The following is a 26,896-nucleotide window of genomic DNA, read 5'->3' as shown; positions in this document are numbered from 1 at the left end:
ATCTTTGCTTTAAAAAAGACAACAGATAAAATTTCAAGAGACATGTGTAAGGTACTCTTATACTTAAATGAGCATTAAAAAGAAATGAATGAATTTTCTATCAATAAAAAGGAAATTAATGAATTTTCTATCAATAAAAAGAAATGAATGAATTTTCTATCAATAAAAAAGAAATGAATGAATTTTCTATCAATGAAAAGAAACTTATGAATTATCTTGTAAAAATAATTGGGTGAATTTTTCTATTTTACAAAAAGAAATGAGTAAATTAACTTTGAAATTCATAAATACCAATTTCTTATATAGTAAAAATAAGAGAGCAAAAACTTCTGGAAAAACATTATCTATTTTACATTCATACACACACTATACACATACCTGTAGGTTGGCTATCTCAATTTCAGCAGCTTCAGCGTGAAGTTTGGCGGGCTTTTCTTCCATTTCCTGGAACTCTTCCTGTTTGCTGTGTAACCAGTTACGTAAGTCTCCACGCATTCTGTCAACTAGTTCCCACTGGTGAATTGTGTCTCGAACTGAATCCATCCTCTTCTCAAGCTGTAAAAATACAATTATATTTCTATGTGAAAATAAATTAAATCTGTATCTTTTTTTTTTTTAATTCTGATAAATGATTAAAAATTGAAGTCTATTTCTATAAAAGATATGGGAAGATTTGTATATGACAATTATCCAAAATATAAAATGTGAAGTCAAGTAAACAACATAAGCCAACCATATGGGCTTATATTGTGAAAACTTACTCGCTCCAAGATGATATCACAGGAAGAGCCAAGTATTTGAATGCATATACTGTGAAATCTATATAAATTGAACCATGCAAAAACCTAAAACCTGTGAAAAACGAACTCTTCTTTTAAGACTTGCAGACAATATTATCCAGTAGTTTTAACCTATGTATCAAACATCTGTCAAATCTGAACAAAATATTCAGTCCCCAAGAAATTTCAGATTACACAGGTTTCCCTTTATCAAATGCAACAATCTACAATGCCTACCTCAGTATTTGCCTCTTTGAATTTGTCTTCCACTTTCTCTGCCTGTTGGTTGACATTAGATTCTTGTTGGGCTTCTTCTTCACTTAGGTTTTCCATACTTCCACCCAGATTCTCACATCGGTGAGCTGCATTGGTCAGTTCTTGTCTCATACCAGACATCCTCTCCCACATGGCCTGCATAAAAACAGATAAATCTAAAATGTCTATTTAGCGCACACATTCTTACTCTTGCATTCCCATGTAAAAGGTGTTGCTTAGTCCATGTTTTATCTTAGTAAGATCCCACAATCAATTAAAAAAAAATTGCCATAAGGTTCTAATTTTTTTCTTTGAAATCCCCTTCCAGCTTTAGGAGAATATGTGTGTAAAGAAAAACAAACAGATAAAGAAAACAATGACCCCCTTCATTGACTTCACTAAAGAAGGGAAGCAACAAATGATTGAAATAAAAACAAGAATGTGTCCATAGTACACGGATGCCCCACTCGCACTATCATTTTCTATGTTCAGTGGACCGTGAAATTGGGGTCAAAATTATAATTTGGAATTATAATTAGAAAGATCATATCATAGGGAACATGTGTACTAAGTTTCAAGTTGATGTAACTTTAACTTCATCAAAAACTACCTTGACCAAAAACTTTAACCTGAACTTCGCACTATCATTTTCTATGTTCAGTGGACCATGAAATTGGGGTCAAAACTATAATTTGGCATTAAAATTAGAAAGATCATATCATGGGGAACATGTGTACTAAGTTTCAAGTTGATTGGACTTCAACTTCTTCAAAAACTACCTTGACCAAAAACTTTAATCTGAAGCGAACGGAAGAACGGACGCACTGACGGACGGACGAACGGAGGCACAGACCAGAAAACATAATGCCCCTCTACTATCGTAGGTGGGGCATAAAAAAGGTCAAATTAAAAATGCCAATAATATGCTTGACCAATCAATAATTTTAAAAAAGTTATCAAAAAGAATGTGTCCATAGTACATGGATGCCCCAATTGCACTATCATTTTCTATGTCAATTAGATTGTGAAATTGGGTTCAAAACTCTAAATTGGCATTAAAATTAGATAGATCATATCATAGGGAACATGTGTTCTAAGTTTCAAGTTGATTGGACTTCAACTTCATCAAAAACTACCTTGACCAAAAACTTTAACCTGAAGCGGGACAGACAGACAGACGAACTAATGAAAGGATGCACAGACCAGAAAACATAATGACCATAAATGGGGCATAAAAATACATCAATGAGACAGCACCAAATGACACAAAAAAACCTTTCTCAACAAAAGACATACATTCATCAGTTGAAGCCTAAAGGTTGCACTTTTATGAAATATTGAAGCCACAATTTTGCATAAATCTTAGGTTTGTTATTTCTTAAGCTCACCTTTATGTTGTCCAGTTTTCTTTGTGCTTCCTGTAGATTATCAGGAACATCTCTATCACAGTCAGCCATCCATTGGGTGAATTCTCCAGTGAGGAATTGCATGTCGTTGTCCAGTAGGTCTTTGTAATCCTGCCATTTCTGTAGAACATCTTGTAATCGATTCTAAAGAAAGAAAAGGGTATTCTGAATAACAAAGCCACTATTGTAAGATTTGGTTTTATTATTACAGATCAACAAGAAAGGGACATTGGAATATTTGTTTTGGTCTGTAAATTTCACTTTTTTTTCAGTTTGCCTTTAACATTTCAGGTCATATTTTAAATTTTTCTCACACCAAAATTGTTTTAACAAAGTTATAATATGGGAGGTGTTTATTTTCAAGACCTTCACTTCCCACTATGGTTTCAGCTAAAGTATGAAACAGACAACAAATGCAAAACGCTTTACAGGGGTATATTTTCTCACAGTATTGTTTTCATAGCTGAGTTGACTCTATGAAAAATAAAACTGCCAGCAATGTACTTCCTTTTTTAAAGTACCAAATGCACATGGCAAATTGACAAATGGTCTTTTATGCAGTGTTTAGCAGAATATCAATATAAGCTTACTTACCTTACAGATATAAAAGACAATAAATAATAAAATAACATTCTCAAGAGAGGAAAAATATAACAAAATATGTAGCCTTGTACAAAAAGGCAAAATAGCAAATGATTGGGCTTCAAAAAGAGTCACATATGACAATTCTAAATCATCCAAAGACATACAGTACACTACTGTACTATGACCTTCCTCAAAGGTTAAATACTGTTAAAAATAAAATATGAAATAGTTTTTTTTTTTATCAAACTGATATTTCTTACCTGAAAGCTGACTGATTTTCTTAGTTTTTTACGATGTTTGGAAGCTTTTCCAGACCCCACTTTTTTCAATTTTGTAGAAGACTTCTGTTTCCTCGTTGAGGACTTATTCCCCATTTTTAACAATTAAAACTATACCCTATCTAGTGTTTATTTATTTTAAATTTCACATAAAATGTTTATTGGTATCATTATAAAGCCAATTTACTATAGGACAGTAAGGGTACCAGTAATTACAACCAGTAAACAATGCATAGTTTGTCTTTAAACCAATTTTGGCATTAGGTATTATTAGTTTTATGAAAAAGAAACCTCTGATATACTAAATCTAGGTAACATAGTTTCAATAATTGACTATAGATTTTAATTGGTCTATGATCACTTTTCCATGTTCAATGAACCACAAAATATGGACCAAAATGTCATAAATCCATTTAGCATAAATCTAAACAAGAATGTGTCCCAAGTACAAGGATGCCCCATCTGCACTATCATTTTCTATGTTCAGTGGACCGTGAAAATGGGATAAAATCTCTAATTTGGCATTAAAATTAGAAAGATCACCTCATAGGGAACATGTTTACTAAGTTTCAAGTTGATCAGACTTCAACTTCATCAAAAACTACCTCGACCAAAAACTTTAACCAGAAATGGGACGGACACACAAACAGACAAATGGAGGGACGAACGAACATTACAACTGAGATGTACAGACAATAATGTAACTTTATAGAAAATATTGTTGTCTATTAAAAGTAATTCATACCAAACTAACTTCAGCAGAAAACTTAACCATTGAAAATTGGTAAGTAATTCAAAAGTCACTGGAACATGACCTAGGGGACACTTCCTCAAACTGATATGTACTAATAGTAATTTAACTTCATGCAAAATACTGACCAAAACATCAATATGGCATATATCTTTAGAAGTTAACATCAAAATTTAAAATGTTAAACAAGTTTAAAGATGGTGTGACCACAAGTTCATGATTGACCACCTAAACCTAAACTTTTAACCTTAAACATGTATAGGGCGTACAAATGACTTTCAACTCATTCAATACAAAAACTATCCTGATCACAGGCAGGGTATAGGTATCAATGATCAAACTAAATGTTAAGTCTGACATGTGTAACTTTTTACACACCAATTATAATATACCTTCTTAACAAGGACTATCTCAATATAGGTTACCTTCAGCAAATTAGCAATTATAAAGTTTAACAACCTCTGTGGTCAACCCAATTGTCTCTCCCTTGTATGTAGAAGTCACTTAGGCAAAGAAAAGACACAAGAAAGACATTCTAGAATAAAAATTATATATGTGTTTGTACAAGACACCTTGTTTTGAGATGTTGCATGTGCCAAATATCAAAGCCAACTTTAAATGATACAAAAGTTTCAACAAACCATTTATTTAAGCTTGAGAAGAAAGGACAAGGTCAGAGAATATCTGCAATGGTATGTGACAAATTGTCTTAAGACCATATAATAACATGCCAAGTATCAAAAGCCAATGTAAATACATGTAGATACACAGTTACAAGTCCATATATTATAGAACATGCAAGAAAATACTAAGGGGCAATACCATACCATAATACTAGAAATGCAGACCTGTTACAGCTATATGTATCATTGTCAAAAAGAAGAAAGCTTTACTGACAACAGCCCAGAATTCACTATACATAAGATTCTGGACAAACACCTACCTGATCAACAACAGTGCACACACTTTCAGGTCTTGCCTGCTTTACAGATTATGATTATATTAAGATAAAGATTTTAGTACGAGTATCAGATAAACGTAACATTATTAGTTTAAACATATTTATTTATAGTGGATTTGGAAACAAGTTTTGCAACTTATATTAATCCCTTTCCACTTTGCGAGTGCTGCCTTGGAGTGACATTAGCCTGCTCTTTTTTCAAAATCTACAAGTGAGCCTTCAACTTGCAAGAGATATGGCTTGCTCTCTTTTAACACGGGTCAGCCATTTATCGTCCCCTTTTGACTATGAAAACTTAACATCATTGACTGTCCATTTAATCAGGTCAAGGTCAGATGAAGTGCCAGACTGACAAATGCCCCTAATAATAAGTCCATACACCAAATTCGGGTAATCTATTGCTTATTGAATCTTAGAAACTGATCTAACTGCAAAAACAAATATAGACTAGTGAATGAGGAAAGTGAGTTCAAGGTCAGATGAACCAATGTCAAATAGACAAATACGGCTTACAATCATTCCAAACACAAAAATGTATTTAACCTATTGTTTATAGTACCTGATGTACTGATTATGGACTTAACCACTAAAACTTAACATTGTCTGATGAATTATGAAAATCATATTACAGTCAAACTAGTCCTGCCAGACAAAAATGTGCATCTTACGATAATTCTATTCACCAAATATATTTGACATATTACTTATATTCCCTTATATGATCTTGACTATGAAAACTTAATTTTGATCACTGATTAATGAAATTAGTTCATTGGCAGAAGAACATGAAGACCTTGCAAGGATCCCACATATCATATATTGTTATTTTATCAAATTTGTAAGTAGTTGCGGAAATGAGGTCAAGGCGGACTTACATTTGAACATCAGGAATACATTGACCAATTAACCATTAAAATAAGGTCAAGGTCAGACAAACAATGCCAGGCAGACATTTACAGCTTACAATTCTTCTATACAACAAATATAGTTGACCTATCGCTTACAGTTTAAGAAAAACAGACCAAAACACAAAAAACTTAACTCTGAGCAATGAACCTTGAAAATGAGGTCAAGGTCAAATAAAACCTGTGAGACTGACATGCACATCATAAAATATTTCCATACACCAAAAATAGTTGACTTGAGGTCAAGGTCAGACGAACCATGCCAGGCAGACATGTACAGCTTACAATTCTTCTATACAACAAATATAGTTGACCTATTGCTTACAGTATAATTATCCCTTTCCTCCATGGAATTTTTTTTCTTACATACTTGAATTGCATAGGATTTTTTTAACAAAAAAAAAATTCATCGGGTTTAAAGTATTAATGCATTGTTAAAATGAATATTTCATCAATGAAATTCAAATCAGATATTTTCATGAATATCCTTTTCATATTGGATACTAATTTTTTTAAGTCTGATGCAGACATTTTGTAGTCAAAGCGTTTCAACTGAGGTACTACACAGGCGTCAAAAGGCGTCATTATGGAGTAAAGGGGGTGGCGTCAAAAAGCGTCACTATGGAGGAAAGGGTTAAGAAAAACAGACCAAAATACAAAAAACTTAACTCTGAGCAATGAACCTTGAAAATGAAGTCAAGGTCAAATAAAACCTGTGAGACTGACATGCACTTCATAAAATATTTCCATACACCAAAAATAGTTGACCTGAGGTCAAGGTCAGATGACACCTGCCAACTAGACATGTACACCTTACAATCATTCCATACACCAAAATATAGTAAACCTATTGCAACTGTCTGATGGGCATGAGGACCTTGCAAATTGCATACCAAATATAGTTATCCTATTTCTCTTAATAAGAGAGAAATTAACATTACAAAAAAATACAACTTTTTTTCAAGTAGTCACTGAACCATGAAAATAAGGTCAAGGACAATGGGCATGTGAGTGATGTGACAGAGTTAAACTTTGTAACATGAGGCATCTATATACAAAATATGAAGCATCCAGGTCTTCCACCTTCTTATATATAAAGTTTTAAGCAGTTAGCTAACGCAGCCACCGCTATCCCTATGTTGAGCTTTCTGTGACTTTTAGGCTAAACAAAAATCAATCTTACAGCCGTAGCATGAAGTTAAGACCAAGGCCATGTGACATCATTATGTCTCCACAATAAGCCAGTTTACAAGTACTTGCAGTCAAGGTCTTGCTAAAAGCAGACCATATACAACTTTAAGTTGTGTCTGTGATGAAAAAAGGTCTGAAGCTATTCTAAATATAAATAAACACTTATCAGTTACAGGCACCTTTCTTCCCCCTCAATTTCTAAGTATCAGGTGACTTTCGTAAATACAAGTGCTAATGCATTAATTTTTGACTCAATTCAAAAATATTTTGGCAATGTGGCCAGGAGGGTAATACTCACAACATTATACTGAAAATTAGACATGGTTTGAATGCCTATGAGACATCAATCCACAAGAGACAAAAGGACACCAACTTCAGCAACTATAGGTCAATGTATTGTCTTCCATAATGAGCAAAATTCATACATCATGGCAAGTTTTAAAAGGCTTAGACATAACAAAATATTAAATAATTCAAACAAGAAAACCAACAGCCTGATTTGTGTACAAAACAACAAAACAACAAACAACAAACGGAAAATAAACAACTACTGGTATAATAAACAATAACCACGATAACCACTGGATTACAGGCTCCTGCTTTAGGACAGGCTTGTATGGTGACTTTTATCTCTTGTGAAACAACGAATCATTTCTGTCAGATTTACTTTGATGTATTTCCACATTTTTTTTTCTTGCAAGACACAAATAAGTTGATAAGTTGATATATATTAGGACTGTCCTAGTCATTTGATTACATTTTGTATTTTGTAAATGAATTATGATGACTGAGAGTTACGGAACCTGAAATAAAGGGTGGGCAGTGGAGTTGAAGTCAATGAATTATGATGACTGAGAGTTACGGAACCTGAAATAAAGGGTGGGCAGTGGAGTTGAAGTCATGGGTAATGAGGAGTAATAAAGAGGAATCTGGGAATTACAGAAAAGGGATCTGGTTGACATAGTGAAAGTTGAACTCAGACAATTTGGTATCAGCAGAAATGAAGTATTTGTAAACAAGAATGTGTCCACAGTACACGGATGCCCCACTCGCACTATCATTTTCTATGTTCAGTGGACCGTGTAATTGGAGTCAAAAATCTAATTTGGCATTGAAATTAGAAAGATCATATCATAGGGAACATGTATACTAGGTTTCAAGTTGATTGGACTTCAACTTCATAAAAAACTACCTTGACCAAAAACTTTAACCTGAAAAAATTGCACTTTCATTTTCTATGTTCAGTGGACCATGAAATAGGTGTCAAAATTCTAATTTGGTATTAAAATTAGAAAGATCATATCATAGGGAACATGTATACTAGGTTTCAAGTTGATTGGACTTCAACTTCTTCAAAAACTACCTTGACCAAAAACATTAACCTGAAGCGGGACAGACGAACCAACTAATGAACGAACAGACGGACAAAAGGATGCACAGACCAGAAAACATAATGCCCTTCTACTATCGTAAATGGGCATACATGGGGCATAAAAAATGTGAAATACGGGTACTAAACTATTGTAAAAGGAGGCTATGTTCTGATCAAAGTTTGCGTATATACTATGGGTAAATATCACTGAAAATTAGTAGGTAGTTCCTATTAATTTGAACTTTGGTTGCTTGTTTTCTTTCTTAGAATTGTTTTTGAGGTTCAAAAAATTTGGTGAGGAAACTTGTTAAGAGTTGGAAACAAAAAATTGCTAATTTCTAAGTTGTATAGAACATAACTCTAGAAGGATAAGCAACTCTCTACCCAAATTTGATCTGGGTCCATGAGTTTTGGTTCTTAGATTTGCGTACGTTTTTTTAAAATTAAAAATTGGATGAGCAAAACTTGAGTAAAGGTGTGGAAACAAAAATGGGCAATTTCCAAGTTGTAAAGGGCGAAACTCTAGAACGGTAAGTGACTCACTACCCAAATTTGATCTTGGTCTGTGAGTTTTGGTTCTTAGTATTGTGTAATTTGTGTTGTACACTCTTTCTTTTCGGTCAATATGGTAATAAAATCATAATAAGAAACACAGTAAATTGTAATCTCAACATTTTATTTGAGTTAATTATATAAAAAAACATTAAAAACAGCTCGACAATCCTGGTGTCGAAGCCTTAATAATAGCTGCTACAAATCACTACGTTCTTGTGTAAACATTATACATCTATAATTAACTATTGAGCATATCAAAATGGCAATAAAAAAACGCTTGGTGTATAAATAATGGACGGAAATGTGTTGTTTTCCTTTTGGCTTAACAACAAGGAATGTTCAGAAATACTGAAATCACAGATGTATGTAAATATCAGAAAAATGGAATTGTGGGTAAAAATAAAATTTGAATATCTTTCAATAGATGGTAAAAGTGGAGAACTGAAAATATTCAGAATTTTAGTATTTCACAAATTTTTTCCTCACATTTCACACTTTTCTGAATTTACAAATAAAATGTTACAAAACAGTAACCAAGTATGCTTTCAGGTATAACAACAACAAAAATAATTGAAAAAGGAAAAAAATTTCCCGCTTGAAAAAAAATCTCAATGTCTGATTTAATGAAAACAACCTATGATAAATATGTTCTTCAACTGTATCATTTAGCCGATCACTTATCATTATTAGTAAAGAGATTCACACAATTTTTAAAAGTTAAAAAGAGATTCTTAAAAATATTAAAAACACTGCATACAAATCTAACATTAGACCTGCCTATAAAATCTACTGAATACTGAGTTTGAAAATAAGGCTAGTTCGTAAGCTGAAGATCAACAGTTTTCCTGAAAGGCCTGTTAAATTAGGGATAATTATAAGGAAAAGGCTTAGATTCTTATTTAACAAGGTTCTGATACTTTGAGTTTCCAGGATCATTTCAGACATCTCCAGTGATTGTTTTTTTTTTTAGATATTCAAACTTTACCACATAAAACGTGGAAAAAGCAATGAAAATAAATTACTGTTGAACAACCTTCATCAGCTGATAAATTTAAGATGTAAAACATGTAATGTTTATAAAATCCAAATAAACAATGAATTATTTAACAAATATCTTCAACATTCCTGAACATTTTTTTCGTCAAATAAAATTTCAATTTGTTTTCCATTTAACAAAAAGTTGACAAAAAAATATCAATTAACCTTCGGTTTCCCCCTCGCCTATTTAGAAACTGTAGTCTTTCAATACCTATATGATAAATATGACTTGGTCACATCCAATTGATCTCTCACTTTTCATAATGGTTTTAATATCATTTCAAACACAAGCAATCATACAGATACAGAGTGAGTGTGGTTATACGAATCAATTAGAGCATTTATTAGATACAAATGATTTAAAAACACTTATGATTGTAATTTAAAATGATTAAAAATGTTAATTATTATTTAGCTTAAACACGGACCACATATATTTAGTCTAGGAAAAAAAACCAAATGGCTGATCAGGATGCAATCATATGTTTTGTTTCATTTCATTGTTTAACAGCACAACAAATAGGAATAAATTCCTCAAATTTTGTTTTCCCAAATAACATTCATTCAAGTGAAACAAAGATTTGAACCATTTCATGAAGGTAGATATATCTATTCCAAGAAGAAAACTACACAACATTGTTAATCAAAACAAAAATAAGAAAAAGGCAATAGAATCTTACAAAAAATAAACTCAAAAATATAATGTTTTGATAGTTTTTCTTTTTTGAAATGATGAATAAATACTGAATTTCTATATATCTTTTGCATATTCAAAATAATTCCAAAACCTAAAAGAATATATATATGCATATAAAACAATATTAAATCTAGATTATATGTGTTATAATTATTTATAAACATAAATTTCCAAACCCACAGGTGAATTGTGGCCCTTTGCTGCTAAAGTTTGTGTAGAAAGGAAAGGGGAGATAATTGAACAAGGGAAATAACTGAGTAACACACATGCATCATTGAAACCATGCACATAATACACGAATAAGTAAAGAAAAAGGCAGTTAGAAAATACACAGCAGGTCAAGTTAAGGAGTTATTGATATATGTATATATTAAAAGAAATGATACAATTGTTGCAGAACATATTCTCTCTCTCATACATGTACATGTATATTTCAAAATTACATATAAATGAAAATAATTAATAATACTGTGTATAAAATCAAAGTTCTCATAAAACAGTTAAAAATGGATTTGAAGAATTAATTAAAAAATACATTTACATAAAAAGACACATTTCTGAAAGCACCAAGTAACAAATACGGATGGAATGATTTGGTATCACAGATAACGTATAAATAACAAGTAGTGAACATTCACATAAATAAATAGAAATAAATATGTAAACAATATAATGCTAGCAAGTTTGTTTCCAACACTACAAATCTAAAACTAGCGACATAATGGCACAATTCATTAGAAACTATTTTATGACTGTCAGAACTAAATATAACTGGCAAGGAAAAATGGTCCACTTCATGTTGAAGTCTTCCGATCGATAGTCTTTCTATTAAAGTTGTAGAGGCTGGATATATAGGTCATTGTGATCCATGAGACTAGTACCAATATAGATCAATGTGATCGAGAACGACCTGAAGAAAGAGGAAAATTCCAATTTTCACACAAATTGCCAAACAAGTCACCACAAACATAATCACTTAGTAATTTTTTACACGAAAAAAAATCAAATTAATTAAACAAATTATTATTAAAAAAACAAATTTTTCAATGAAAATCATAGACTAACTGTTATGTTTCCGTCACCAGAAAATTCAACTACAAAGTTATATATAAGTGCAGTGCCAGTACACACCAGTGTAACTTGAAGTAACCTTGAACGGAGAATTATAATAACTGGTGGCTTTGGCCAAATAAATAATACAAAATAAAAACTCTTACTACTTTTGAAACTGATATCTATTAGAAGGCTAAAATGTCAAAGGATGGTCAAAAATTGAGGTCTTGCAGAGTTAAGTTGGTCAAAGTTAGATATGAAATGACAAAAAAAAATGATTTCAAATGTTATTGTCACACTCAACATTCAGTGTTTTCAAATATTAAGTAATGTTAGATGAAAAACACAACTTAAGAATATAGAATAGACACAAAATGAAAATGTTGATTCAAACTGTAAAAATATATGGAATTTTGATCCAAAATGATGTATAACTTTAACTCACTGATTTCTATATTGAAGTTTATTTTTATGGATGTTGGCAAAGATTCAAAATAACACCATTTTTATAAAAGAAGTTCCTTTAAGGTGGTACCTAACACTACAGGGAGATAACTCTGTAAAATCAGCTAAACGTTTTAATTAATTTGTGTTGTAAAGGGGATATTGAGCTTCTCAATTATCAAAATTGGTGTTTGTCAAACTGCTATATAACCAGTGTAATTTTTCTGATAAAATGGTTGGTTCAAAATTTTTGAAATTTATATATTTTGGTTAAAGGGTCAAAGTAAATACTTTGTCAAAATGAAAATTAAACGAGCCAAATTAATTTTAGTGAAAGTGTTGGGTACCACCTTAAATAGAACATTAATAAAATATCAAAATTATATACCAAAAAAATAGGCTGGTGTGCCGTGTCTGCTTTTCAGATTAAAGCATTTCATAATAATGAAATGAATGTTAAAATGTGTGAAAATACAGCTTTCAAATTTTATAAAGATGAATTTCTTAACTTTCTTCTGAAAACTGACAGATTATATTCCCCCTTTCCTTTGGTGTTGTGTAGTTATGTGTGTTCTCTACACACTCGACAATAAATAAAATTATCCCCAAAGTAAATTGATCTTTAGAGCTAGTTTCCTTATGCTTGTAGATTAGGACTTTGATTGGCTTGCTTGCTTTGTAATTGTAATGAATATTGACATCTGCAAACACTATATAATAGGCAGAGTTAAACCTGTATACATTATACTTAAATCTGTTTGGGTGTTGTCCAATTGTACATGTAAACATTACAAGACAATGTTAGTACAGGTTTAACTCCACTTAATCCATATATATATATATATTGCAGATATCAATCTTAATTACAATGCTCCAGCAAATGTTTATACAAACAAAGTAAGCAAGCCGACCAAAGTCTTAACCTACAAGCAATAGGAAATTAGCTCTTAAGCAGATCAAAATTTGACAACAGGAAATACAGAGGGAAAAAAAACTTACAAACAGATTGGATTGGCTTTTGAAATTGTGTCAAGTTTAGACTCTAAAAAATACATCAATAGTGGAGTAAGAGAAAGTGCTATCAAAGACCCAAAAGAATGTTTTCATAAAACAGCCAAAATATTTTTTTGATTGAAAAATTGCATGATGATGTCTTAATACAAAACTGATTGCTGTTATCTGGACATAAAGGAAGGGATGACCAATGAAACAAAATGATGACACAAAGACAACAATGTCCACCCCCCACAAAAAAATTTAATGAGTGAAAAAACATACATGATAAATGATAAAAGGCAATCTGATAAAAATAAAGATATTGTGTCGAAGCTTTGGTTACATGAATCTGACAACACCCAATTTTACTTATAGTTCTTGGCAATTATTTCAGTATGCATGAAATTTCTGACTTCAAAATTTTGGAGGTGTGTTTTAAACTGACAAAACAAGAGGATCCTGAAAGGTCTTTAAAACAGAGTGTAGAATGTAGCATTTTCATATCCTTGTAAGCAAATCTTTAACACAGGATCTGTATTTTAATCAGATTGGATAAAAGGAAGAGTATAAGATAGCAGATAAGAATGAAAAATGAAAGACAATCAATGAAGTTATGATGAATGGATAGATTATACTCTGGGAATCGCAAAAAAAAATAAAAATGGTGGCTTTATTTCCATGTTGTATAAAATGTATTCAGACCATAAAAATATCTCCCTTCAGAAAAATATACAGTACAATATTCACAAATAACATCAATTCACTCATGTACATAAAAAACACACACATGCTCTCATACATTCATGCACTGATAGAAAATAGGAGAAATAAAGACAGAAAAAAGTTAAAATCTACTGAACTTTTGACCATCCTTGCATATGTCCTTCTAATAATGGTTAGTACTAAAACAGGTCTAAAGGTAGATAAAAGCAGCTTGTGTAAGACATGGGCCAATTCACCTGTAGGTCTAAATTCTATGCTTCTATAGTCCCTCAAAATGTTAGACTATATTTATACTACGTTTGAAAGAGATTAGTTTATTTTATATATCTAATTACAAAATGCACTTTTTTTTATAGATAAATTTTTGAATCTACTTTTATGAAAAAAATTTAAGCAAAAGATTTAAACAATTTATCCAATTGCTACTTAAAACATATTTCAGAATTTAACATTAATCAATTCTATTGCATTTTCTTTATTTTTATTGTCATTTTAGTGTTTTATCAAACAAGACTATATATAGCATATGAAAAGAAATCTTCCTACCTTGATTTGTTCTGCAGTTGATTGTAAATTGAGGTAACTCTCTTCTAAGTTTCGTAACTGTGATTGTATTTGTGATGCCATTTTAGGAACTCGGCAGTTGTCTTCTGCTAGATGACGACCTTTCTTGTTAACCATATCCAAGGTCATTCTATAATCTTCTATATCTCTTATGAGAGCCTGCAGCCAGAATAATTTATTCATTATTAACATTAATTATCAAATGAACAATAAAAATCACTGTTTTAAAAGATCTTGAAGAACAATGAAAATTGCATTAAGTTTTTTTCAGTTCCTCCATTATTATATAATTAAATGAATTCAAACGCTTCAATACTTAATAGAGGGTGGTAAAGGGTTATTTTCACAAAACCTGTTTTGCCATTTATATTTCACGTGCAGCCGTGAAAAAGGTTTGTTATTCACAGTGTTTTGTGAAATCGGTAAAAAGATAAACGTGCAAGAAATTTTTAATTGTTTGTCCATCGTGAAAAAGCAATTTTATTTTGTGTTCTTCCGTGCAGATGCCCCCTTAACACCCCTCTAAATACTCAACGTCTGGAAAAGTTAATGAAAACACATTCCTTTATTCAATAAGAACTTTAAGGTTCCTTTTTGTTTAGAATTTCTCTTTTACCTGGTAAATGAAAAAAAGAAAATTTATCCCCCTTTTTTCAAAATGTTTTCTCGAGAGGGAAACTAAGCCTGACACAAAATTATCTTTAGAATCTTAAAATAGAAACTAACCCTGTGTTTGTCTAGTTGTCTTTGAGTGATTTCCATAGAGCTGACATTGAGGGAATTATGGGACATGAGTTTGAATGACGTCTGCAACAACCACTTCTCACTATCTTGTTGAGCTTCATGGAAGTCCAAATGATCATGGTATGCTCTGTCCAATTTAGCCACTATTTCCTAGAAATAAATAAAATATATGTTTTTGAAATTTCAATAATCATGATTAATAAAGTTTTGCAAGTCTACAAACCTACCTAATCGCCAAGATGCATATTGGTATAATATATATCTTAAGACTAAGAATGTGAAATACTTGCAATATAGAAGTGTATAATAGTCAGTACATCACTTGAACTGAATTTACCAAACATTGGTTTAATCAGTACAATTTCTTGATTCCTGAAACTGTCGTTTGTTTTATTTATGTTTCATAGTATGTTTTGCTTACATCATCCTCATGATTATTATTTTGTAAAAAAATAAATAGTTATTATTAAGCAGTTACAGTGTAAAGCCTAGCCCCTAAACACATTTTGTTGAGATATTTGCCACTGGACATTAAGCAACCAAAAATTAGTCAATCAATCAATCATATTGTTGAGACATTAAAAGCATTGTCTTGGAAGTCCATTCGTTTGTGGTTTTGTGCCTACTGCATAATGAAGTTTCATGCTCCCTCTATCACATTTAAATTGTTGGTTTCCATTGAAATAATCAACTAATGTTTTTATTCTATAAATAAAACTATTATTTGATATCTGTAACCTACCCTTGCTCTATTTCTGACTCTATCGTATCGACTCTGTACATCAGACAAAGAATCTGATACATCAGGATTTTCACTAAGAGCCTCAAGGTTTGCTACTCTCTCGGCCAGTTCATTTACTAGTCTGTGGTGATTTTCAACATCACTCAGTACAAGCTACAAAATTAAATTAAGTTAAGCAATTTATAGTCAAAGAGAGATAACTCAAACCAAATTCAATGGACCCTTCCCCCTTACTTTGATTTTCATTGATTTTTGTTGTTGTTAACATTACAATATCTAAAAAGAACATATAATTAAATAGGAATATAATATCTGGAGTTTTTATAAACAGATACTGAAACTTCAGGTTCACTTATTTGAAATTCTAACAAACATGAATAATATGGCATTTACTACTGATTTGAAGTCATTGATTGGGAGTTGATTGATGCAATACTTTCCAATAATTTGCTATCACTTTTTTGAAATTGGATTCTGGTGAACTGAGAGCAAAACAAAATATTTATTTTACTATCAAATATAAGAAAAACATTGTTCATACTTTGAATTTGTCAAGTTGTGTTTTCTTTTCGACAAGTTGTGCTTTAGGTTCAGGCTCCATTTGTAGAGTATGTTCTGTGTCTGCCAACCATTTGACCAGACTGCCATAATACTCTTCATAATCGTTCCATCTTTCCTGGACACCTTCTAACATGGTACTACATTCGGATATAGCTTGGTTCAGTTTTTCCCATTCATTGGTAAGTTCGGTAACTTGTTGTTCGATAATTCTCTTTCCGTCTGAGGAAGTATTGGGAAGGATTTTTTCAGCCAAGTCACAAACATTATTGACTAGTTGTAAACCTTCATCCATACTGGCAGTGATTTGCTTTAATAGAAAAAAAGACAACATATCACCAACAATAACCTAAAATATTAATAATGAAAACAATGCAATGATATGGTTATGATTCTGAACAAGAATGTGTCCAAAGTACACGGATGCCCCACTCCCACTATCATTTTCCATGTTCAATGGACCGTGAAATTGGATAAAAAATATAATTAGGCATTAAAATTAGAAAGATAATATCATAGGGAACATTTGTACTAAGTTTCAAGTTGATTGGACTTCAACTTCATCAAAAACTACCTTGACCAAAAACTTTAACCTGAAACATGCACTTTCATTTTCTATGTTCAGTGGACCGTGAAATTGGGGTCAAAAGTTTAATTTGGCTTAAAAATTAGAAAGATCATATCATAAGGAACATGTGTACTAAGTTTCAAGTTGATTGGACTTCAACTTCATCAAAAACTACCTTGACCAAAAACTTTAACCTGAAGCGGGACAGACGGACGAACGAACGAACGGACGGACGAACGAACAGACAGACGGACGAACGAACGAACGGACGCACAGACCAGAAAACATAATGCCCCTCTACTATCGTAGGTGGGGCATAAAAATTTAATTCAAATTGTGATTAGGGATTTAGGAGAAGTGGACACAAGTATGCAGATATGACAAAGTGCACGTCATCCTAAATTTAACTACCAAAATCATTCAGATTAAATAAATAATATATGAAAGATGCTGAAAGTACATCATGTGATCATGTGATAAAGATTCTATGAAAGTTTCCCAAATTCTGTAGAGCAATTGTGGATACAAAAGTTGCATATACAGGAGAGTAAACAAACAAACAAAAGAAGAAACAAATGAACTGATGGATGAAGAGATAGACAGACTTCCCCATCACTATACACTGCCTGCAGGAAAAAAAAGAAGGTATAACAAGTATTTTATCCTCTTATGTAACAGTACTATCTTTAACTTTACACTGACCCACCTCATCATAATTAATGTGATCCTGAATTGTATCCTAGTCTCACAATATGATAGAACATTACAATCCTGAACTCTATATAATTAACCTACCTTGATTCCATTCATACGATCCTGTATGGTATCCCAATCACCAGATGTATCGTTGCAATCCTGAACTCTATATAATTGACATACCTTGATTCCATTCATGCGATCCTGTATGGTATCCCAGTCACCAGATGTATCATTGCAATCCTGAACTCTCTCATCCATTTCTGCCAACCAATGTGCAGCATCATCGAATGCTTTATCGTATGATTTGTGGTCTTTAGCATTATCATTCAGTCTCTGCAGCATACCCTGTGGTGGAAAAACAGCAACGATGCTCATTTTAACTTTTAATATTTAATTCATCATTTAAAAGTTGAGTTAAATTCCAACTTCAATCTACTATTTTCAAAACAAATCACATTTGTGGTTGAAATTAATTATCCATACATGACACTTGTTGTTGAAATCAATTATCCATAAAGTTCAAAAGTTCAACATTAAACTGCAAACATAAATACATCCATGACCCAGAATAATTTACTCTGATCTACTTCATTGTTCCAATATATGAGAGTTTTGTACCACTTCAAAATCTACATTTTATTCAATCTGTAAATTTTAATCTGCTTACAGAGAGAAGTCAAACAAGATTTGTTATGCAAAATAAAAACCATTTACCGGCTTAAAAATCTTACAGTATAAAGTAATTTAAATGGGGGTTGAACGATCTGCAACTTTATTACGTTTTATTAAAATTTCATGAAGGTTCAATATAATGTCAGACAAACACTTCAATATGTAAATTAAATAAAAATATATCGAGAAATTCATCATAAATCTGACATGTATACTTGAATAAGCTTTTTAGATAGAACTATTAAAACTTAAGTTATTTACACACCAATACATCTTTTAACATTTGCATGTATATTACAGAGGTTTTTAAATGTACTTTTATTTTGAGCTATTTCATTAAAATGAATGTGGGAAGGTAGTTTTTTCTATAACCAATATTTTTTCTTTCTTTGATGCATACTGAGGATTCTTTTATTTTTGTGGGTACCAATTTTTGTGGTTTAAGGTAAGCATGAGGATATCTGATTTCCTGCTTTTGCCAAAGAATGTATATATTCCTGTAAAAAAGTTTTAATTTGTTGAATTGTTGAATTCATGGTTCCCTTATCTTGTACCCACTAAATACACAAAAAAAATATTATTAAGAACATGTCCATATAAGCTTACCTTCCTACCAACCCAATATTCCTTAGAACAGCCCATAGAGTTGAGTGTATCTTTTTTTAAACAAACATGAATTTTAAATAATAGAAATAATGCATGCCTTCTTATCATTATTCAAAAGAGGCATCATGCGTATCATAAGAATGGAGTTAAATTGTATTTTAATTTTACAAAGGGCTGTACATTAAATAATTTTAATTGCTAAATATAAATTGCTCATGTGGAACACCAATTAAAGTTAATGTCACTTATTCCACTTCAGCATTATTTATTTTGACACCTTATACTTGTTTATATATATCTAAGTAAATAGTTTTATGTTAGCTTGAGATTCTTATATTTTTAGGAATAGATAAGTTAACTTTTGACATAAGAAATTTACCCGATGTAAAATTGATGAGGTATGCTTATAAAAAATAGGCATAGTTAATGGAATTCTATTTCCCTTATATCATTATCAGATAAGCTAAAAATATCAGTTTTGGGTAAAAAAAGAAGAAATGTTTGCTACCTCTTGAATATCCCATACAGCCAATGAAGCTAAAGATTATTTTATATCTTCTTTGTACATTTGAACTTTTACTTCTAACAATAAGCAGTCCAATTCAAATATGAAGTTCATAACATAAAACGATCTAGATTTATAAAACTATCAACCCTATCAAAACAACCTCCCAAAGTCTAATAAATCCTAACTTGTTTACTCTTTTGCTACATTAAATACTTTGACATTACATTTTACTGCTTTAATGTAATAAAAGTCAAATTTTGATGTCTACATCAACAATTCCTTGCTGTACAACTCACCTTGGCAGCTGACATAAGTCCCTGGTATTTTGTAGTCAACATCATCATATTGTTAGAGACACGAGGGTCTATGCTGCGCTGTGAAACAGCATCACTTCTTTCTTTCACATGCTCTAATGATAGTTTCTTCTTCAGGATTTCTTCAAATATATCCTGCAACACAAAAATATGTGTTTAAGCTAAAGACAATAATTATATGGTTAAAGCCAGACTTATTACTTTCTGTTAGTTGTTTTAATTAGTCTAATTAGAAGAAATGTGTTAAAAGATTTTAACATTTTCAACTCCAGATAATTTAGTAAATTTGTTTGCTTAACATATTGTTGTTTTAAATGAAATTTTGCTTTGTTAACTTTCCCAATAAATTTAGCAAGTCATCTACAATATATATTAAAATTTAACTGTAAAGTTGCCAAAAAAATAATAATGACTTGAGAAAATATTTAAATAATTTTTGGTACTTAACAGTTTCAACAAATATTTATGTGAAACTACAGAATGTAAACTTTGGACAATAAATTATTAATGCAGTAAACAAGATAAAGGACACTGAAACAGAACTGTTTAATATTATGATAGTCCATACCTGCCAACTGTCACTATTTGCGGGGGATTTCCCCCATGGAGGCTCCCAAATGGAAATTTTGAAACAGCAATTTTGTCCACAATTTTATACAAAACAATTAATTTTACAATGGGAAAAGGCTTGTAAAATTATGAAGAAGCCAAAAAACAACATTAAAATATATTTGAAGGCCCCCTTGAAGGTTTTCTGGGACTGTGGCAGCCATATTGCACGTAAAACCCCCATGGGCATTTTGAAAAGTTGGCAGGTATGTGATACATGTATAAATCTAATTATCAATTTTGTGTGATTATTGAACCCCCAATCATTTGTTTACAACTTTTCTAGAAGATACTTTCAATAAAATATTTCCATTTAAATGAAAAACTTGTATCTTCTACTACCAAAATTTTAGACCTCCTGCTCCTGATTTCAAAAAAGAAATTTACAGAATAGTCCCTTATTTTTAAGATATCTCAAAACAAATTCACTAATAATGGAAAAGTGAAATAGATAAAGAAATCTTATTTACCTCTCCTTGCATCAGCTGTTTCTGTTTCTGCTGCAAGTCTGGTTTGTTTTCATGGAGATCTTTGACGTTGTTCTCCATCTGGTTCATCCATTGATGGAAACGTTCGTACTCATCATCCATCTCCATCCAGTTTCCGATACATCTGTCGAGGTTACCCTCCATCTCGTTTACAGAGTTGGAGAATGTATTCCAATCGTCTTTGAGGTTCTGGATCTCTTTATGGATAGCCTCTTGACCTCTAGGAGCAGTTGACATGCAGACTCTCTCCCCAAGTTGTGTAGCATTGTTAACCATGTCCTGACCTTGTCTCATCTCTCCCTTGAAATCCTGTTAAATTAGATAAATTATAAGAAGTTTTGAATGTAGGGTCTTACACTTGTTAATAATTTTCTAGACAAATCAATTATGCAGGAATAGTGTTTTATGGTGTAAGGAGTTCAATCAATTTTAAATTCCTTTTATCATTTGAAAACGTTACATCCCTAAAATAGCATAAGCTCAGTATTTCTAGTAAAGAGTCTTATTTGAAAGAGAAAACTATAAATCATTTTTCATATTAGTAGATTCAGATATACATGTTATGCCCTAAAGTTGACCTTCTTTTAAAACAAATTCCTATTTTTACAAAAGTGCTTTTGAACAGAGATACAGAATGTTTCCAAACTTTTTTTTATTCATTATCAAAATGCTGAAAAGCCTTAGATGACAAAAAATTTGCAATAAAGCTTGTTGGTTCACTTGTCACTGACTCCCCAAAACTTCTCTGGACAATCAATTATTATAAAACTTTAAAATTTTAAGTGCTTTGTAAAGAAATAGAGTGGATCATATTTCCAATGAGCTTACCTTAAGCTGCTGAAGTCTTTCTTGTAAAGTATTTCTATCTCCAGTGTAGTCACTCAACCGTTGTAGTCGGTGTCGATTGTTTGCTAACCAATCTAAACAGCCAATGTATGATTTCCTGTACTCTTCATGACCTCTAACAATGTCATCCAACCTAACTGTCATGTCCTAAAGAAGAAATGATAGAAATGATCATGTATCATTCCATTTTATATTTCATTCTTCATATTTTCCAAAATATTGACAATCTATAACTTAATATGGTCACATGCAGGTTTCACAATATAAATAGAAGATGTGGTAGGATTGCCTATGAGGCAACTCTCCACAAGAGAACAAAATTACACAGAAATTAACAAGCATAGTTGAGAAAACATTTTTATTTATAACCAATGTCAATTCTGATTTCCAAATATCTGTACTTTATTAACCTTGTTCTCTATATTTGAAAATATGAAAATATCAACTTCCTTCTTCTTTTTTTCTTTCAAACTTAAAGCATACAATTGCTCATGAAACAAATTTAAGTATTCAACCATCTTTTTCCAAAAATTCATTACAACAAAGACTCTCCCTTACCTTTGCCGAATCATGAAGTTGTTGGTAACGACTGTTCAATTCTCTGACAAGTGCAATAGGTCGACTGTCTTTCAGGTGAGAGGCTTTGTCTTCAAGTTTGTTTAAAGCATCTCTGTGAGCTAGAATATCTGCTTGGATAGCCTAAAAATGCAAATAATTAATTATGAGCCATTTCATATATACACACATCAAAATTGTGAACAAGCTTTCTGAACATATTGAAAGAATTCATGATACTGTAAAACAACTTATTTTCAAGGATACATTATTTTGTGTTCAACCCTTTCTAGTCCATTTAGCGATTCTCAAATTAACTTGATTTAGTTAAGTGAGGAATGATCCAACTTTTACATATTCCATTTATATCTGCGATATTATTCTACCGGGGGAAAGTAGTGAAAATAAATCTCTAGCGAAAATTAGTTGGTTAACAGTTCTTATTTGAAACTTTTTCAAAGAATAAGTGATAATTAAAGGTTTTTGCATTTATAAATAGTCAATATCTAAAAAATCTAAGATATTTATGAAATTATAAAGACTGGTGTGTACCTTGAATTTTTCCAAACTAGATCTCTTCTCAGGAAGGTCTACTCTTGCTTCAGGATCAGACCTCAGTTTGGTCTCAAGGTCCATAATCCAGCCCAATAACTGGTCATATGACCTATCAAAGTCTCCCCATTGTGACAGAGCTGACTCCAGTCCACGCTTGGCTTGAGACACATCTGTCAGTAGGTTCTCGTACTGTGTCTTGGCTCTCTCAGTCTCCTGTTTAATTATTTGACAACCTCTGGGATTAGTGTTGGGTAAGGTCCTTTCTGAACACTCAAGTAATGTCCTCAATAAGTTATGACCTTGGTCCATGGCTGCTTGTAATTCCTGAAGAAAAAAAAGATTATGGTTATTATGACATAGATCAGGAATAATATCAAATATAAGTCGATAAATAATTAATGTCTTACCACTCTTTTAAGCACCAACAGAACTAGACAAAGTGGTGCCAACACTCCAATTTGAAGTAACTTTATTATAACAAAACCAATATGTTAACAGATATGTTATAAATAAAGCAAATCCAAATAGAAGTCAAATGAAAATTCTTGTTTCTAAAAAGCAGGACTATTATAAAATTATGATTGCATCTTTCTGTTCAATACACCCCTACATTCAAACACTGATTTCTATCTGATTTTTGCTATTTTTTTTTTGTGATACAAATATTTTAAGATATTTACCATGATTTGATTAAGCTTGCTGCCAACGTCATCTTTAGTTCCAGAAGAATCATGTACACTGCCAAGTTTGTGTTTAGTGTCGCCCAGCCATTCTTCAAAGTCATTATTGGCCTGCTTGTAGGCAGCATGGTTATCACAGTGAAGTTCAAGGTTCTTAACGATGTCCTTGGACATAGCAACCACTCCTTGGTAACGGGTGGTCAGCTGTGTGATGGCATGAGATGTCTTAGCATCTGCATTAGTGGCTAGTAGGGCCTGAGCTTTCTCATTTACTCTGTCCATTGTACTCTGGTGTGACATGACCTCTTCCATATAGTTCTGTAAAAACAAATCATGTTTAATATAGTTTATTATTTAAAAGAAATAGCAGTATATTTGAAAAGTTGAAAAAAAATCAGTCAGTATGGTAGAATCTGATACTAAACTGGCATCAACAAGCTTTCAAATGTAATACAGTTATTTCTATACTGAATCAATGTCTGTTATAAGTATTTTCAAATATTGAAACATGGGCCGTGGGTGTCTAGTAGTAGAGATATTTCTACAAGTATGAATATAAGGAGATGAGAGGCAAATACCAATGAGACAGAAACCCAATTACACAATCCATTAAAAGACATCTAGAAATCAAAATATGGTAAGCTTATCTACACTATTCAAATTCTTAATCAACCCCAGTCTAAAAAAGTAGTGAATAAATTGAAGGGAGGCTATCTGCCATCTATACTAATTTGATAAGATAAAAAGATTTTTAGTAAAATATAAATCAACAGAAAATTGCTGACATGAATTTGTTTAGAACACAGGCTTATATCTATCTTTATAAAAAATATTTATTTTGGAATTTGTGTTGTAGGGTTGCTGTCTTTATGATCTATTCACCGCATCACTTTTTATTTATTTCAAAATAAGCGGCAAACATTTTTTGTAAAATAACATACCAGGTAATGATCCCATTGTTTCTTTTTCTCCTCCAAGGTGATCTTTGGTTCAAGGTCAGCCCTTAGGAAACCCTCTGCCTCTTTCAACCAAGCATTAAACTGGTTGTAGCTTTCTTCAAATTCATTCCATTTGGACAAGCTAGTGTCTTGGTCTTCTAGTGCTTCATTCAACATGGTACGGTACTCATCAAAGTCACGCTTCATTGCCTGTAGTTCATGTCTAATCTTAGTTTGACCTGATGGGGAGGTTGTATGAAGAGTAAGCTCCCCTGACTTGGTAGCTTCAGTTTGTCTGTGACTTCCTTCTCCAACATCAGCCTGGAGAGCCTGCAATAAAAATATACAAGAATTGTTAATTTACTGTATTCAAAAGTCATTGGATAAAGAAAAATTGTGACTATAGCAGAAACAAGGTTTGCTTGCTTGGTGATTGATGGCAACATAAGGCAACCTGAGTACATTTAAAATAAATATTCAATCAGTAAAAATACAATATTCTGTGATAAAATAATATTTTTTGGAAAATATTGCTTCTTTTAACTACAATTGAAAATCAAAATCTTCTGAATTAATAGAATTCCTTTACCGTTGTTGTGGAAAGATGAATTTATAATATTTATATATTTTTTTTATTCAAAATTTAGGCAACCTGTTAATTTTTATCATACATTTATATTATCTGTGTTCAAATCTAAGGTTCTGTGTGTAATAGTTAAATGATTGTACTTTTGTGAAATATTTACCTTGAGTCTATCTATCTTGCTGACAACAGCAGTCTTTTCACCAAATGTGTCCTGGCAAGTCGCAAGTTTTTCTCTGGCAGCTCTCAGCCAAGATATAAATCCATTACAAGAATCATGATAAGACTGGTGTGAGGCTACACATTGTTCTGATCTGGCCAGACTATCCTGAAAATTAAAACAAATATGTTGATTAAAGATTCCCTTAAAGAAACAAATCTTTCTATTTTGACTTTAATTTTCCAATTTTTCCATTTTCTTAAAACTGCATTCAATATCTGTTTACAACATTCATGTATCAGTGGAAAGTAAAATGTATGTATTTGAACTTAAAATGTATCAGTGAACCATAGCTTATCTTAAGGAAGGAAATTAATCAGTAATCAGTAAACGTTCAAAATTCAACATTTTTTTAACTTTACTATTGAAATTCTAACCCGAATAATTCAGTCCCTCCCCGTAACCGATCTCTCCTACTTGCGAGGGCCTGAATTCCTAACACGATAAAAACTCTTCACGAATCCTGGATTTTGATTGGTGCCCTGTAGAAAAGGTGACCAATCAGCAATTAGCTCAATTTTATCGAGATATGTAAATCCTGAGCTAATTCCGAATGGTTGATTGAAGATTTTTCATTGTCTATGCATTCAGGCGTTAATGTAGTAAGCGGAATATAACGACTGGATTATTCGGGTTATTGAAATTCATGCATTTTGGATTCCAATAATGGAAAAGAAAATATTTCAAAGTTCAAAAATAGATGAAACAATCATAAAATCTTTACAGTAAACAATAGCTTATTTATTATTAAGAAAATATTATCACAAATGTTAAAGAAATCCAATGGTCTAGGTCAAATTACCTTGGCTTGATTCTTGAGTGTTTGGTATTTACTGACAATCTGTGTTGTGTCAGTCGAGGCTTTACTGTGAGGACTCTTAGATGACAATTCCTGAGCCTTATTGTCTATGGATTCTATCATCTGTTCGTATGATATCACATCCTGGTAGACACCTTTCAGTCTCTGTAACTCTGCCTTCTTTTCACTGAGGTCAGCCTTGGGTTCAGTTTCACGGAGACGTTTCTCCATGTCTCTGAGCCATTTCTGTATTTTATCATAGCTATGGTTATAATCAGCCCATTGTAATAGACATGATTCTAACATAACTTTAGTGTCTGTGATTTCACTAATTAGACTTTCCCATTCTTGTTGGAGTTGTTGTAATTCCTTACGGATCATCTCACGTCCTTCCATCGATGTGTTTGTCATGGCTTTCTCGCCCCAGGTATTTGCAGAATGAATCATAAGCTGTCCTTCATCCTTTGCAATCACAAACTCCTGGAATAAAAAGAGAAATAAGCATGTAATTACTTTAATAAATTTTGGATTTCTTCACACTTTTGAATGAGCATACATACAAAAATGTGGTGTTTTTTTATAAGTACCAGGATTACGCTATAGAACCAGGTTTAATCCACCATTTTCTACATTTGAAAATGTCTGTACCAAGTCAGGAA

The 26,896-nt window shown here is 31.9% G+C and overlaps 1 protein-coding gene across 1 annotated transcript in view; it reads right to left on the bottom strand.

Moving 5' to 3' along the window:
• LOC143069143 (muscle-specific protein 300 kDa-like) overlaps nt 1-26,896 on the bottom strand; it is a 226,470-nt gene that overhangs the window by 99,560 nt on the left and 100,014 nt on the right. The window contains exons 68-84 of the mRNA XM_076243628.1: nt 26,241-26,717; nt 25,382-25,546; nt 24,639-24,965; nt 23,698-24,015; nt 23,015-23,341; nt 22,466-22,606; nt 21,890-22,054; nt 21,044-21,370; nt 19,947-20,099; nt 18,045-18,209; nt 16,581-16,907; nt 16,040-16,192; nt 15,280-15,447; nt 14,536-14,712; nt 2,423-2,584; nt 1,017-1,190; nt 379-555 (exon numbers count right to left, since the gene is read on the bottom strand). Coding sequence (XP_076099743.1) covers nt 379-555; nt 1,017-1,190; nt 2,423-2,584; nt 14,536-14,712; nt 15,280-15,447; nt 16,040-16,192; nt 16,581-16,907; nt 18,045-18,209; nt 19,947-20,099; nt 21,044-21,370; nt 21,890-22,054; nt 22,466-22,606; nt 23,015-23,341; nt 23,698-24,015; nt 24,639-24,965; nt 25,382-25,546; nt 26,241-26,717 — 3,903 coding nt within the window. The remainder of the gene's footprint in view (nt 1-378; nt 556-1,016; nt 1,191-2,422; nt 2,585-14,535; nt 14,713-15,279; nt 15,448-16,039; nt 16,193-16,580; nt 16,908-18,044; nt 18,210-19,946; nt 20,100-21,043; nt 21,371-21,889; nt 22,055-22,465; nt 22,607-23,014; nt 23,342-23,697; nt 24,016-24,638; nt 24,966-25,381; nt 25,547-26,240; nt 26,718-26,896) is intronic.

Source organism: Mytilus galloprovincialis, chromosome 3 (genome assembly GCF_965363235.1).
Source record: "Mytilus galloprovincialis chromosome 3, xbMytGall1.hap1.1, whole genome shotgun sequence".
NCBI classification, from domain to species: Eukaryota; Metazoa; Mollusca; class Bivalvia; order Mytilida; family Mytilidae; genus Mytilus; species Mytilus galloprovincialis.
This window is presented reverse-complemented; position numbering and strand designations above follow the sequence as displayed.